The sequence below is a fragment of the Zonotrichia albicollis genome, chromosome 8 (assembly GCF_047830755.1).
Source record: "Zonotrichia albicollis isolate bZonAlb1 chromosome 8, bZonAlb1.hap1, whole genome shotgun sequence".
In the NCBI taxonomy this organism is placed as follows: domain Eukaryota; kingdom Metazoa; phylum Chordata; class Aves; order Passeriformes; family Passerellidae; genus Zonotrichia; species Zonotrichia albicollis.
The window spans coordinates 27,674,394-27,688,736 of NC_133826.1; the positions used below are offsets into that span (position 1 = coordinate 27,674,394).

The 14,343-nt window shown below is 44.2% G+C and overlaps 1 protein-coding gene across 1 annotated transcript in view; it reads right to left on the reverse strand.

The window, feature by feature from the left end:
• The window catches only part of ABL2 (ABL proto-oncogene 2, non-receptor tyrosine kinase), a 43,139-nt gene extending 30,025 nt beyond the window's left edge, over nucleotides 1-13,114 (reverse strand). Inside the window, exon 1 of the mRNA XM_074546358.1 lies at nucleotides 12,557-13,114. Within this exon, the coding sequence (XP_074402459.1) occupies nucleotides 12,557-12,740 (184 nt within the window). The 5' untranslated portion in view covers nucleotides 12,741-13,114. The remainder of the gene's footprint in view (nucleotides 1-12,556) is intronic.
• Between the last annotated feature and the right edge of the window lie 1,229 nt (nucleotides 13,115-14,343).

The following is a 14,343-nucleotide window of genomic DNA, read 5'->3' on the forward strand; positions in this document are numbered from 1 at the left end:
AGGATGTATTAAATCCCAGACCTCTGCTGGGGCTGTACCTGCTTTGTGGGTGACTCCTCTCACTGCTGCTAACCAGGCTCTACCCAGCAGTAAATGCCTATTCTCAGACACATTAAATTCACAGCCCACACAACATTCTCAGTCAGGGCATGCTAATATTATGGCTTGATACTACACAGGATATTTTTGTAGCACTTGATATATCGAGTGTCTTGCAGCTTTGGTATTTTATTCTTTTGACAGCCCTACAGAGTAGTAGGATAAATTTGTGCTATGAAGGAGGTCTAAAGCAAAGCAAAAGTAATTTCCTAAATATCTGGAAGCTATGGCAGAGCAAGACTCAAGTTGGTGTTGATCAGTGATCCTTCCTAAAGTGCACTACTCAGTGTGAAGGTTTTGTAATGAAAGCTCTTTCATTACAAAACCTTCACACTGAGTATTGCACTTTCTATCTAACTAATAAATAACACTTTCAATCAAAGTCATGAAAGACTCTGAAAACAGCTACTGTCCCAACTACTGATGTTGCCTAAACAAAAACTCCTACTCTTACTCACACTAATGAAGTAGGATTAAAATAAACAGCTTTGAGTTCAAGCATCAAAAAAGGTTAAAAAACCTGCCATGGGGCAAAGCATAATAGAAAGCCTCTACAGTCAAACTTGGAAAAACTTGGAAAGGGTGTTGCATCCATAGTCCTGCTAGAGATGTGCTGCATAAACCATCTTGTGTGCTCATGCCTCACTTATCTGTGTGACCAAATAGTCTTTCTTTTATAAACTGACTGCTCTGCCAGTGCAGAAAAAAAAAATTAAATAGTTAACTGTTGTAGAAAATAGTTTTCCTAACTGCAGGAATTTTTCCTCATGCTAGTATCTTATATATATGTGTGTATATATATGGAGAGAGACAGAGAGAGATGGTACCTTCATAGGGAGAAGCTATTTTCTCCAGTTCCTGCACGTCTGTATTCCTGGTTCTAGAGCTGACACCTTTTGTCAGCAAAGCCAAAGAATTTGGGAACAAATTAGGAGCACACAGTCAGAGAGAAAGGCATTATGCATCACCTGTCTCATTTTCAGAATAGATATGGCTCCAAATAAGACACCAGCTGAGTAAGAATGCTAAATGCTCTGAGGAAAGGGAATTTTTCTTCCTGCTTAGTCACCAGCATAAATTCCTGGACATTCAATTCTGTTTCCCCTTAAACCTCAAGCACCCTCATTTCACACATATTGGCCATGGAATGACACTTGTTCCCAACACAGGGCCACTATCTAATTTCTGAAAGCACAGGAGCAATCCTTGGAGGTGCAGCCTTCACTTTGGTGTATGAAAACAGCAAATTCTATGTACTAAAGCCCACTCCTCTACTAACTGTGAACTGAGGTGATGTTTGCCTAACAGCCTTTATTAGGTTTCAAACATTACAAGCCCACCTCCCTGCAGCTCAGGGGGTAACTGTGTGATGAAGAGTATTTTTGTGTGAGAGGAAGAACAGATGGGAGGATGTAATAAACCAGATGCCAAGGCTGAAATGCACCTAAGATCTCAACTTTGTAGCAAGTTAGGAGAGTTTGTGGGAGAATAAAAGGGCATCTACAGCATGCCAGAAGTCATGCCTCTGCTTTTGCATGAGAGTATGCAAGAGAGGAAGCCTGCCTAGGTTGCATTTTAAACAGGTTTACATATCTCCTTGGTAGGAGTCTGGTTTAGGACTGATTCACGAGTTTCTTTCAGCATGGCCTTTCACTGGCTTGTATTAACACATGACTTTTAGAAAAACACACCTGCATCCCAGTTTAGTGTAACAACTCAGCAGCCAATGGCTAACCCCACTGCTGTGTCAGGTGATTTTATTTTTTGGTAATTACCTGCCCTTAACACTGGGTTTGGGATGTCCTTGCAGAGATCCTGTTTCCCAGGCACCAGCCCAAGTGCACGAATGCTTCACTGCAATTCCCTTTGCATTTCCCCACTGCTGGGCAGCCAAAGCCATTACTCCACAGTTCTCCCTCTCTTTTAATTCACTGGAGCTTCAGTCTCTTTATGGATATTTGAGAGATAACACTGAGCAAAGTGCAGTGCTTTGGGATTCCTTTTCAAGTCCAACAATTAATACAAACATTACCCTTCCCTTGGACCTATTACTACACCACAAATGTTTTGAAATACAGGCTAGAGCCACAACAAACACATTTCTCCAAAGCCTACAGGATGAGACACGAGTGTATGACTGAACATTTAATTTAGCCTGCAGACAGCTTTCCTGGGTTTGTTTGTGCCAAAATTAAGTCTAAACAGCTCCATAAACCAAGCAAGCATAATTGTAATTTTACAGATGAGAAGTGCACAGAAGCAAAGAGAAGTGATTCTTAATTTGAGTGCTCAGATTACCTAGCAAAAGTATCAGATTTAATGTCCTTTCATGCACGAAAGCTGTCTGCATGCTTGCACATAAACAAGTTGGGAAACTTCCCTTGCTGGCAGATGAAGTTAACTTAGGATAAAGCCCAACAGAAACAAAACAACTAAAAGGGAAACAGCCCAGCTCTTAATGGCAAAAACAAAATAAACATGTATTGTTACATCTTAATACAGCCACATCTGCCTTTTGCTGTGTGGGTCCCGCCTGCTTTCATAACCCAACCCTTACTTAAAGCACTGCACTGTAACAGAGTAATGTTAAATAACACACCCCACTTTTCTTAGTGGAAAAAACCTTTTAGCAAGGGATAAGTGAAGGCATTGGAGCACCCTCTCGTGGCAGGCTGAAACAGCGTTCGGAACGAGCAGCTGAGATCAATCCTTTTCCCTTGTTAGCTGAAAATTTCAGAGTTTACACCGAGTCCCCACCCGGGGCAGAGCAGGCACCGGCAGCCCAGCTGAGCTTTATTCCAGAGCCAGGCTGCACCTAGGGGCAGCTCCAGGCTTTGCCACCGAGCGGGAAATGAGAACCAAGGAGTTTTATTGAGCAGAAATGCTGCCATGGCACACAGAGAATGTCCCTGTGCCTCTGCTGTCACCGTGCCTGTGTGTGCATGGAAAGGAAGGCACGTGCCAAGGGTCTGAGCCAAATGCAGCTCAACCCTCTGACAACACAGGAGATGGAATATTACAGGCATACATTTGAATATACAGGCATATTCAAAACAAGAATTTGAATTTCTGCACAAAACTATAGCCAACCTCAGCTTTGACAGACATAAGCCCTGTGGTATAATTCAACTTTTTAAAGCACATCTGTATTTCTAACTAAGTGCACGAATTACCACACAAACAGTCTGATTTAGAGGACAGTGCCTTCTTTAACTACGTTTTACCCCTAAAAAACTCAAATAGATTTATTTATGATGACCTAACAGTGAAAACATTTTGTAACAAAGCAGATGTAACAAGGGTTCAACCTGCTGGATTTCTATCTCTTAGGAGAGCTATGGCAGGCCAAGCCACTCCAATCAGCATTTGGGCACCTACTGAGTGAGCAAAGCAATCCCAAGGCATCTAATGCACCTCTGGAAGAAAAAAAATATTAAAAATTGGCTTGTTGTTCTTCTGTAGTTAATACTGGACTCAAATTTATTAATTAGTAAAAAAAAAAATTAAATTATAGTTTCTTCTAACATGAAAAATCAGCCCCTTCCCCACATCTATGCTTCAAACCTTATATCCCCAGGGTTAAGATCCTGAATTTAAAAAAAAGGCTAAATACAACTTGAAACACTAACACTACAAAACCTTACCATTTCCCTATTTATTCTAAGGATCCTCTGTAGATAAAGGCTTTTTAACATCATAAAGTCCCTCTGCTTTCTCTATTTATTCCAACATCAAATGCTGTAAACCCAACAAACACAACCCTGAATAATGAGCACACAATTGATGACCAGTGCAGAAGTATTTGCTGTGCTCCAGTGAGTAATGAGGCCAGAGCACAGGTTTCACAGTGCTATTGATCCCTCAGCCCTGCTCATCCCTCCCCAAGCCCAGGCCTCTCCCTGCCTCAAAGAGATGCCAGAACCTCCCCAATCCCTGCTCCTCTTCCCAGGCACGAGAGGAGAGCACAGGAATCCTGCAGAGAGGTGGCTCTCACTATTTGAGTTTTAATTTCTATTTTAATGCCACAAATGATAAAGCTCATCAGGCTAACTTGATGCCATTCAGGTCAGTGAAAAGCAGGTTTGAAAACAAACCAGAATTGAGAGATATCATCATAAAATAATCAAAAAAAGCACTTTCAGAGCACCTGTTCGAGGTCCCACCTCCACCCCAGCCTTTATAACTTGATCAAGGTGCCACTGGGAGAGCAACTTTACCAACACTCTTATTAAAAACAACAATATTCCAAAAAGCACACAAAGGACATTCAGCAATTCACAGTTCAAGTTGTAAAAACTCCCTATTTTAACTTTAGAATCTAGGAACTGAGCCCGAGAGGTGCCACTTATTAGACTGACATTTATTTGTCAGTTTATAGATGAAAAAACTTAACTTACAAGACAAAATGAACCACAAATCAGCTCTCAGACAATGGCTGCTGTTTCTTTTTCACTTGTACTGAAGGGAATAGTGAACATAGAAAAAGCCTTATAATTCAAACTTGTCTTCTAAGAAAAAATTGCATTAAACACAAGCACTAAGTCCATGTTTGTGCAAACCAGTCAGGCCTGTATGACCTTGAGTTCTGCTGCACCCAGTGACCTAATGGAAGAAGGAAGCTAGGTTACTGTTCTAAACACCTTCAAGGTTATTCACATTTCTTAGAGTGCATTTCCTTCTTTCTAGATGACCCAATTTGTATCAATTTTTAAAAGATTGGTATAAAAAGGCTTTTTTTACTGCTAAAGAGGAGCACACTTTCATTAATTGGCCAGTTTTGACAGATTGCTGGGTGGGAAATAACACTTTAAAATTTCTTTTTTTAAAAAACCCTTTAAGGCTAATCTAAATAATCTTTCCAATTTCCTTCTATTATTAAGCAATTTTCACAAATACCATTACAGCTGTACCTCAGCTCTGCTTCTGCTCTTGGCTTCCCTAAGCAGCAGCCCAAAATTGATATTCTCATCAGTCGTGCAGCCTCCCACGGGTTTCTGAATAGCAGCAGCAAAACTGAACAGTCTTGTTAACTCTGTGACACTGCTGGTTAGCAAAAGCAACCCTGAGCAGCCAAGGCTTGGAAATCATCTGGAGAAACTGAGCTGACCTTGCAGCCTAAGGAAGGCCTCATTATATTCATTTACACTCCAGCTTGGGTTTGAAGGGTTATCTTCACAATCCAGGGGATATGAAATTCCAATGTACAAATATTTGGGGGTTTTGTCTAGAAAACAGATCTGTGCTCTGTAAACACCTTTTAGATCTCTGATATTTAGGGTTAATGTAGGAAGTAATAGCAATCTACTTGGATATGATAATATTTAAACAAGCTCCTAGCCCAGGCCAGATCTGTGATGGGGAAATGTCTCTTCACTTTGCAGTTCCTGTAGGTTTTGGTGTGTTTGCTGAGGAGCACCACTCTCTGCTGTTCCCTTTTTGAAAAAAAAATGAGTCTAACTGAAAACACAATCTGAAAAACAGGAACACCTCATAGTCTATGCTACATGCTCCAAAATGTCTAATATTTATATAGTTTAGCCAAGATTCACATAATTTCTTTCAACCAGAAGCAAGCCTGAAACCTGTTTCAAAATTAGCCATGGTGCTGATCTCAGCTGAGATGACAACAAACAGGAATAGCCAAGACATGGTTGATGCTTTGTTGTTGGGATTATCACTAGAGAAACAAAGGAGAAATGGACATGGAGGTGCACAGGGTCACAAATCCAGAATGTTCTCATCCTCTTATCCTATAATTCAATTGCTAACTTGACCCAAAAGCAGCAGGAGATGGTTCCTATGCCTTGGCCATATATAGCTTATAACAAGAAGCAGCTACATCCTTTTCACTTATAATAAATAATAAAGCCAAGAAAACATCAAATAAACCAGGAAAGAGGCCAAGATCCAACTCAGCAGCATTATAAATTAAAGGATGAGGCATGCTGTCCTATAGAAAAATGAGTGTTCCTTCATTTAAGAGCTACTTTTCTTACATAACTGTAGTCCCAATTCTTGCATCACTATTGTCACAGAAAACTTTCAAATTAATGTAAGTGAAGCTCCATGTTTATTAATACATGTAGTTATTTTTAATTAAGTCTCTTAGTAAGATTAAGATTCTAAGGTTAATGGTAAAAGAGGAGGGGAAATTCTTGAAAAAGAAGAAGTATGTTTAACAGACCTCTAAAGAGCACCAGAAGATTGAAATAAAACTAATTTAATTTTTAGTGAAGTATTTCTGTACATCTTTGTCTCCCCTTCAAAAAAGGCAAAGTTATTTCAGGGCTGGTTTCTTTTTTAAATTGTTCTGCTGAATTAACTGGTACTGAAAGCCACCTATTAAAAAGTTAATTTACACCCAGCTACAGGCAAGTAATCATAGTGAGAGATGCTCATGTCTCTACAGAGAGCCCACAAAGCACAGGCAACTTCCTAAGCAGAAATGGGTAATAGAACGAAGCTTTGTTGTTGTGGTTTGCAGCGTTACCAACAGGAAGCCTCAATGGTTTTGTAAGTGCCACCTATTCCAGAGAGAACAATCTCTATGGGTAATACCCAAAGAAATACTTTAAAATAAAGTATTTCATAACCACAAAGCCAGAGAAATGTGAAGGATGATGCAGTAAGGTGAGAAAACCGTGACCTCAGAGCCAGCAAGTCAGTGCTGCTGCACCTCAGCACAAGTTTTCTTTCTTGCTGTGGGGAGGGAAAGAGGCTGCCCCAACAACCCAGAGAAATATTTCTGTACCAGTCAATACTGTGCTGAAGGCTGCTAAGGAGGAAGCTCTGTGCCTCCACAGAGAGATTGACTGCAGAGCCAGCCCTGGGGCCACTGGCACTGCAAGCCTTGTGTCACTGCAGTTACAGGCTGCTGAAGCACTGCCAACGGACTGGGGATCTGGGACACCAGGCTGGACACGGGGTGCACCTGAGGCTTTGGGCTGTGCTCATCCATCCATCCCTGAAACACAACCAGGTGAAAATGAGCTCTGCCAGCCACCACACAAAACCCAGCTCTGCTACTTTGAACAACTTCCCCACTCATCCCTGCTGGAGTGAGTACAGAGTTCTTGGTTTGTATTAGCTGGATTTTGATAGTTTCTTATGGCTGTAAATCAGCCAGCTGTCAGCAGTACTTAGAAGGCAGTTTATGGATAGTAAGTATCCTGGAAACATTAAGTTGTGACAACTAAGAGAAATGAGCTAGAATAAATCATGCTAAGGATCTCTGGCTTTAGCTGTAAAACAAAGATCTACAAGTACAGCTTGACTTGGGCAAGGACTGGCCTGCTTTAGGAACAAACAAACATGATATATGCTGAAGTGGGTCACAGAGCAGGTCACTCCTCCTGAACACAGAGAAAACATGGTTTTCTTACTGTCCCAGAATCTGCAATAAGCACCAGCCATGAAATATTCCTGAAGCCAAGCCTGCTAGAGCATCTCCAGGAGACAGTCCAACTCTCTCCACTCTAATTCTGTGAGCTGGTGATGCCACTAGATTAAAATAGGATGGTTTAAGACACTTGCAGTAATTTGTTTGTAGTGTCCCTGTTCATTTCCCACCGATTTGTTCACTTGGCCATGTCCTTAATTCCAAAAAAAATCCCACAAATTTTTTTTTGCAAAACATTGCACTTGCAAGCAATAGCAAGTTTGTGAAATATTGCTAGAACAACTTGTACCACACCATCTGCTACTTGGGGAGAACTGAGAAGTTAGAGATATGTCTGGGCTTTGAAATTTGATTTTTAAGTTGATTCTGAGTAAAAAAATTTTGAGGTAACTTCATTTCAGTCTTACCTTCTTCAGACTGTGTTCCCTGCCTATGTGAAAAGAATTAGATCAGTAGTCAGTATTATATTGTCCCTTCCAGCTGGTACCCTCCTATCTTTTGCAAAATTCATTATAGAAAAATCCCAGCTTAACACAAGGTATAAAAATCAATATTTAATGCAATGGATCTGCAGGAATAATTTAGATATCATGGAGAAGGATGCAATAGAGAACACGCCTACAAATTCATGTTCTACAAGGGATGTTCCCCTAGACACTCAGCTGAACTGTCCTTTATTCCCCAAATAATTAGTTAAGAGTTATTTATACATTGTGGTCCCACAAGATTTCTGATTTACAGTACAAAAAGCCAGGCACTGAATACAGTGATTATATTCCATCTGCACAGGGCATTTACTGACAGGAAAGTCTGTGGGCAAGTAGCTCTGGCCTGAGCTTGCTGCATTTCACTGGGATGAAGAATAAAGAACATTTTAGGCAGCCCACAAAGTGCAGTTGTTAAACTGACCCTATTTTCTCTCCTTCTTTCCATTTTCCTCTATCCAGCTTTTCAGTTTCAGAATTTCAAAGGGACAGTGTTATTTATGCTTCTTCCTATTTTAGAATGTTTTTATCATGTGTCATAGCACTCTGACTGCCTTAGGGGAGCTTTAATGATAATTTTATTTTTAAAAGTATAGGCTTATCTAGCCTGACCTTGATGCACATAATAAAAGGTTGCTAAACTCCTCCTCTAGAAAACAAAACAGGGAACAAATGTCCTGTGCCTGCTGGATCAAAAGCTCAAGTGTGGCAGAGCCTTCCACTACCCCAAAATATATCACCAAGGCAACTGCAGCAGTATTGCAAACAGGTATTGCAAAGGCTTCCCAGCCAGGATTTAAATAATCTGATTTTCCTGCAGTATGTGCTCTACAACACTCAGCAAGTCTTTCTGGAGATGAAAAGCATGCTAACACCATTCCAAAGAGTATCTTGGTACAGTAGGCTGTTATCAGTGCTCTTCTGAAAGAAAATTACAAGTGTCACTGTTCAAAGGTCAAAGCAGCTCAGTAGAGTCCGTGCAGCTTGGAAGTTGTTGGTTGTTGTTGCTTGTTCCCCTTTCCTCAAACACATTTCTGAAAGGGTAAGGAGATAACTGACTTCCCTCTTCATTCTCCTGGTCCTTCTCCAGAAGGGAAAGCTCACTCTGTAGTGCAAGCACTTCTTGTCTTTGCTGGTTGCACTGATCTGTAAGAATTTGGTTGTACTTCTGCTCACTGCAGCTCTTCCCTCTCGAGCTGTGGCACTCATGAATTCCAGTGGAGTGCACGTGGCAGCACCAGTTTGTACAATCCTCATGTTCACACTCACCCTTCCTACTACACCAACAGCAACCAGCATGCTTACAATCCACAGCCTGCTTCTGTGAGTCACTGACAACATGCCAGCAATGCTCACAAAGGGGTGCTTTAAAGGGCTAACTGCAGAAGATTGCAAATTCCATTATTATCTTCTTGCGTCCTGGAGAACTCCATAACTAATGGAATCACATGAGGGTATCAGCTTGCTTAGGGGTTTTCTGCTCAATGTCACACACAGAACTCAATACCACAGTGAGCTGAGAGCCCCAGCAGCCCAGGTGTCTGTTGTCATGATGGAATAGTGGGGAGCCACAGTGCAGATCCCTTGCTCTTTCCAGAAAACATCCTCAAATTCTTTGTTCCAAGTGCCTCTCCTGTAGAGCTTCTGCCACACAAACCATAACCCAACAAATATTCATGGGACAGACTGGCTCTACTCAATCTCTTGATTCTCAAGGACATCTATGGTTCAAATCAGCTGGGTGAAAATGTTTGTCTCAGATTTCCAGTAGCTTAGCAAAGAGGGTTTTAATCTTCATCCATTTGAGTCAAACTGCTCTTCAAAATCCTGTAGCAAAACAGGTCTGAGGCTGAAAACATTGTTTATTTCCATCCTTTTCATAAACAATCCAGAAGAAGCAACCCCTCAGAATGAAGCCTGGCAGGAGCACTCGGCAAGGTTTGCTGCTGGCACAATGTGGTAGGAAAGCTGCCAACATGAGGTAGGGATTTATAAACAGGTTGTCTTCTTCACATCCATAGGAAGGGAGAAAATCCAGCCCCATCCTGTGACTGGCTGCTTTAGCCACTGGTCCAAGAGTGCTAACCCACAATCTTGTGCTTTTGCCATCACTTTCCATACACTGTGAATACATGTCCCAGAAACAGGATGGAAGGTGGAGTTCAGAAGGAAGTTACCAGAAAAGAGGCATCTGGATCAAGTAACACCACCAGCAACCAGAGCATCTCAGCAGCAGAAGCATATGACTCACTTAAAGAAAACCTGGCTTGCTGCTGGCTAAGTAAAACAGGAGAGCAAGGTCATTAAATGAAAAATAAGAATACAAGTTGATGATAAAAAATTCCCTTAGACAAGGAGAGTCAGGATCACAGGAAACAGTTTTCTGACAAAGGAAGTGAACTCCAGATTTAGGAACATTATATGCATTTTAGTTTTTGCCCAAGACAAGTATTTAAAAAGGTACCCAACTTTATCAGCATTTGCTACAAATTATTAATATTGACTTGTTAACTCATTCCTACTAAAATGTGAATGGAATCAGGAAACAATTTAACACAGCTGAGGCATTCACCAAGATGGAAGAGAAGATTGAAACCTGCTCTGAAACTCTCAAAACCTGGGTTGCCAAAAAGTCCCACCCCTTCTACATAATCTAACAGAATAAAAAGCTGTTTCTTGTTTTTAAGTCACACCTTCCTCTACAGTCTACAAGGAAAATAACAAAAACAATCCTAAGTACAGACCCTAAGTAAAGCTACATCCATTACCTTAGCACTGAAGCAGATAACCTAAGCAATATAAATAGTAGTGAAATTATTCTGATAGATACCATCGCTCCTATCCCAGAGCAATGTTCTTTTAATGTGGCACTGAACAGTGTTATTCAGTGTGTTGGCCTTCCAGGCTCATTCTTGTTTCTCATTCTATGGAAGACAGAGCAGAAGGACTGGCAGGGCACATAATTTGTCTTCTCGGTGTGCATGCTTGCTTCAGAAAGCTTTTCCTCTCCATTTCCCTGCCACTACATGTAAATTATTCTCCCTACTGTCTACCTTTAAAATTTAGTAGGGTGTGGGGAGGAGCTAGAAGGATGCTGAACTAAATTACTACCAAAACATGCAGCAACAACAAAAAGAAGTGCTTGAGTCAGTGTCAACTGTGTTATTGGGAAGTCACTACACAACCCCACATGCTGTAATGCACTTCCCCAAACGTCCTTTCTGTCCTTGCCTTGTAGGAGCAGGAACCAAAGAGTCATCCTGGCCAAAGCATGAGAAGACAGTTTGACATCAGCAGGAGTGTACACAGCAGTCTCTACAGCATTCTGCCCTGCTACTAAAAACTCAGACACACCCCACTGAAAGAAGTGGGGTATGTGCATGACTTCTGAGATGTCCAACACTGTGAGTGTGCAGTCTGTGATAGCAATGTTTTAGCCAAAGTGCCTTTTAACGTACAAAGATACAAAGAGTAGAACGTGAAGTTGCAATAAAATAACTCTTAGTTTAACTGTGGGTCAGGCACTCAGCAAGCATGTGCTGTTTTGGTTTTAAAGCTGATACTGCTCCCTGAACTCAAAAGCTGTGATAACACTGAGATTTTTAAGAACCAGATTTAGTGGAGTGCTCTTGTTTTGATAGATACTTACATGTCAGCAGTCACAGAAGATGATATTTACTTTTAGACTGCTGGTTGCACGTTCCTTAATCTTTTTGCTTGAGCTCATTCTATTGAGCAAAAGAAAACGTGTACTGTCAGAAGCAGCCTTACTTTATAAACACTGACAACTCTCTCTCCGCTTAAAGCCAAGCCAGCCAAGCTCTCCAGAGCTGATTCAGGTCTTTAAAATTTGAGATGCATCCGCACATCTACTCTCAACATGCTTGTCAAGGCAGACAGGTTTCAGTTGATCTTTCCTTCCAAAACTTGGCAACATCTTAACATAATGCATAAATAAGTATATATATATTTTTAAAAAAATAATAAACATGGTTACAAAGGAGATTTGAAGGTGTGTGGGTCCTTCTAAGAGAGGTTACAGAAACGTGTACATGAAACATTTCCGGTCTCGGTTTATAGCAGCAAGAATAGAAGTGGAGAGGTAGAAACTTCAACCTAGAATCAGATGGCAGCTGTAATAGCCCAGTCAAAACGAAATTGCTCGCTCTGTCAGGACCTAGACAGTCCCACAAATGTACAACGGCAAGTCACAAACGCCTCGGCAAGCAGTCGGACAAGGCACATGTTACCTTTACCTTTGTAAACAAAACCAGAGCTCGGAATCGCTGCGGTGACAGCGACCGAACCCCGCAGGTCCCGATTCCCGGCGGTGCCACCTCGCTCCCGCCGGGGCTGCCGGGCAGTCCCGATCCCCAACTCCAGCGGGTGGGGGGGAAGCTCCTGCGAAGGCGAGCATCCCCCGGGACGTGGCGGCCGGGGCGAGCATCCCCCGGGCCGTGGCTGCCCCGCTCCCCCCGCCTGCCTCTCCCCTCCCCCAGTAAACCCACCACAACAAAAGAGGGAGGGGAGGAAGGCCGATCGCGCCCCTTTCGCCCTCGCCCCGGCCGCTCACCGTGCTGGGTGAAGACATTGAATCCTCCCTCTGCGGAGCGCCCGGCCGCCTCCCGCCGGCGGCCCGCCGGCCTGGCCGCGCTGCTCCCCCGCAGACCCCGCGGCTGCTGCTGCTGCTGCTGCGGCGGCGGCTGCTGCTGGAGCCCCGCGCCCGGCTCCCCGACGCGGCCCACCTGCTGCCCCATGGCGGGCCGCGCTCACATCCCGCCGCTCCCGCCGCTGCCGGCCCGGCAGGCGCGTCCCGCTTCTCCCGAGGCCGGTCCCGGCGGCTCCCGCGGAGCTCCGGGCTGGGGCTCACGGGCTCGCCCCCGCAGCCCCCGCCGCCATCTTAAACCACAGAGCGCCGGCGGAGCGGGGACGGAGCGGCTCCCGCAGCCGCCTCCGGTCCGCCCAGGGAGGGGAGGGAGCGAGGGAGGAAAGGAGGGAGGGAGGAAGGGAAGCTGGGATAGAGGGAGGGCGGCTGCCCCCCCAGCCCAGACCGCCCTCCCGCGGCAGAATCCCAGGATTGTTTGGGTTGGAAGGGAGCTCTGTGGATCAGCCAGGCCCAAGGCAGGGTCACCTGGAGCAGGTGACAGGAACACGTACGTTCAGGCAGGTTTTGAATTTCTCCAGAGAGGGAGACTCCACGCCCTCCCTGGGTAGCCTGTTCCAGTGCTCTGCCACCCTCAAAGTAAAGAGTTCTCAGTCGTGCTGAGGTAGAATTTCTTGTGCTTTAGTTTATGGCCACTGCTCCTTTTCGTGTCTCTGGGCACCACTGAAGAGTCTGGCACCATCTCTTGGCACTGCCACAGGAAGGCACGTCAGGGGGGACCAGCCCGCGAAAGAATGCACATGGGCACGGGCTGAGGGACAAGAGCCTCCCGGGTGACTCGCCAGGTCACCCCAGGAGAGACCTCGCATCTTGGCCGTGAGGGCAGCCCAGGAGAATCACAGAATCTCCTGAGATGGAAAGAACCTCTTAAGTCCATCTCTTGGCCCTGCACAGGACAGCCCCAAGAACCAAATCTGAGACTGTCATCCAAAATACTTCTTGAACTTTGTCAAGCATTGGCCGTGGCCTCAAGGCTGCCTTAGTCTGAGCAACACTGTCCCTTTAGGCTACAGCCGGGCTGGTTTGCCTGCAAAGCTGAGCAGCACGAGGGTAAAGCCAGGGCTGTGTGCCCAGCTGTGGAAGGGAGCCACGATGGGCTTGTCCCAAGCTGTGCACAAGGAGGTTGTTGTAGACAGGTGAGGGGCGGCCTCTTCTCCCCAGCAACCAAGGACAGGGCAAGAAGACACAGCCTTGAAGCTGTGCCAGGGGAAGGCCAGGTTGGACATTAGGGTTAATTTCTTCACAGAAAGGGTGATTAGACATTGGAATGGACTGCCCAGGGAGGTGGTGGAGTCACTGTCAGGAGGTGTTTATGGAAAGACTGGATGTGGCACTCAGCACTCACTGGTTGACATGGTGGTGTCAGGTCACAGGTTGAACTCGATGAGCTCAGGAGTCTTCTCCCACCTAATTGATTCTCTGATCTCCGTGGGTTGCCAGGCTTCGGGCTGATTCCTTGGGCTCCCATCTAGACTTGTCCTGGCCAAGGGCATGGAAAAGGAGGAGAGCACTGCTGTGTGAATTACATCAGGAGTGGTTGGCAGCAGCATCTTGTTGTTGAGTGAACATACAATTCTGTAAGTAATTAGTAAACCAACTTTTTTCGCCTTTTGTAATATTAGCATAAGGTGCTCCAATCCAAGCAGAAGGCAGGAAGTTCTGTCCTGAAAGATAATGGTGCTCATCACAGTTTAGAG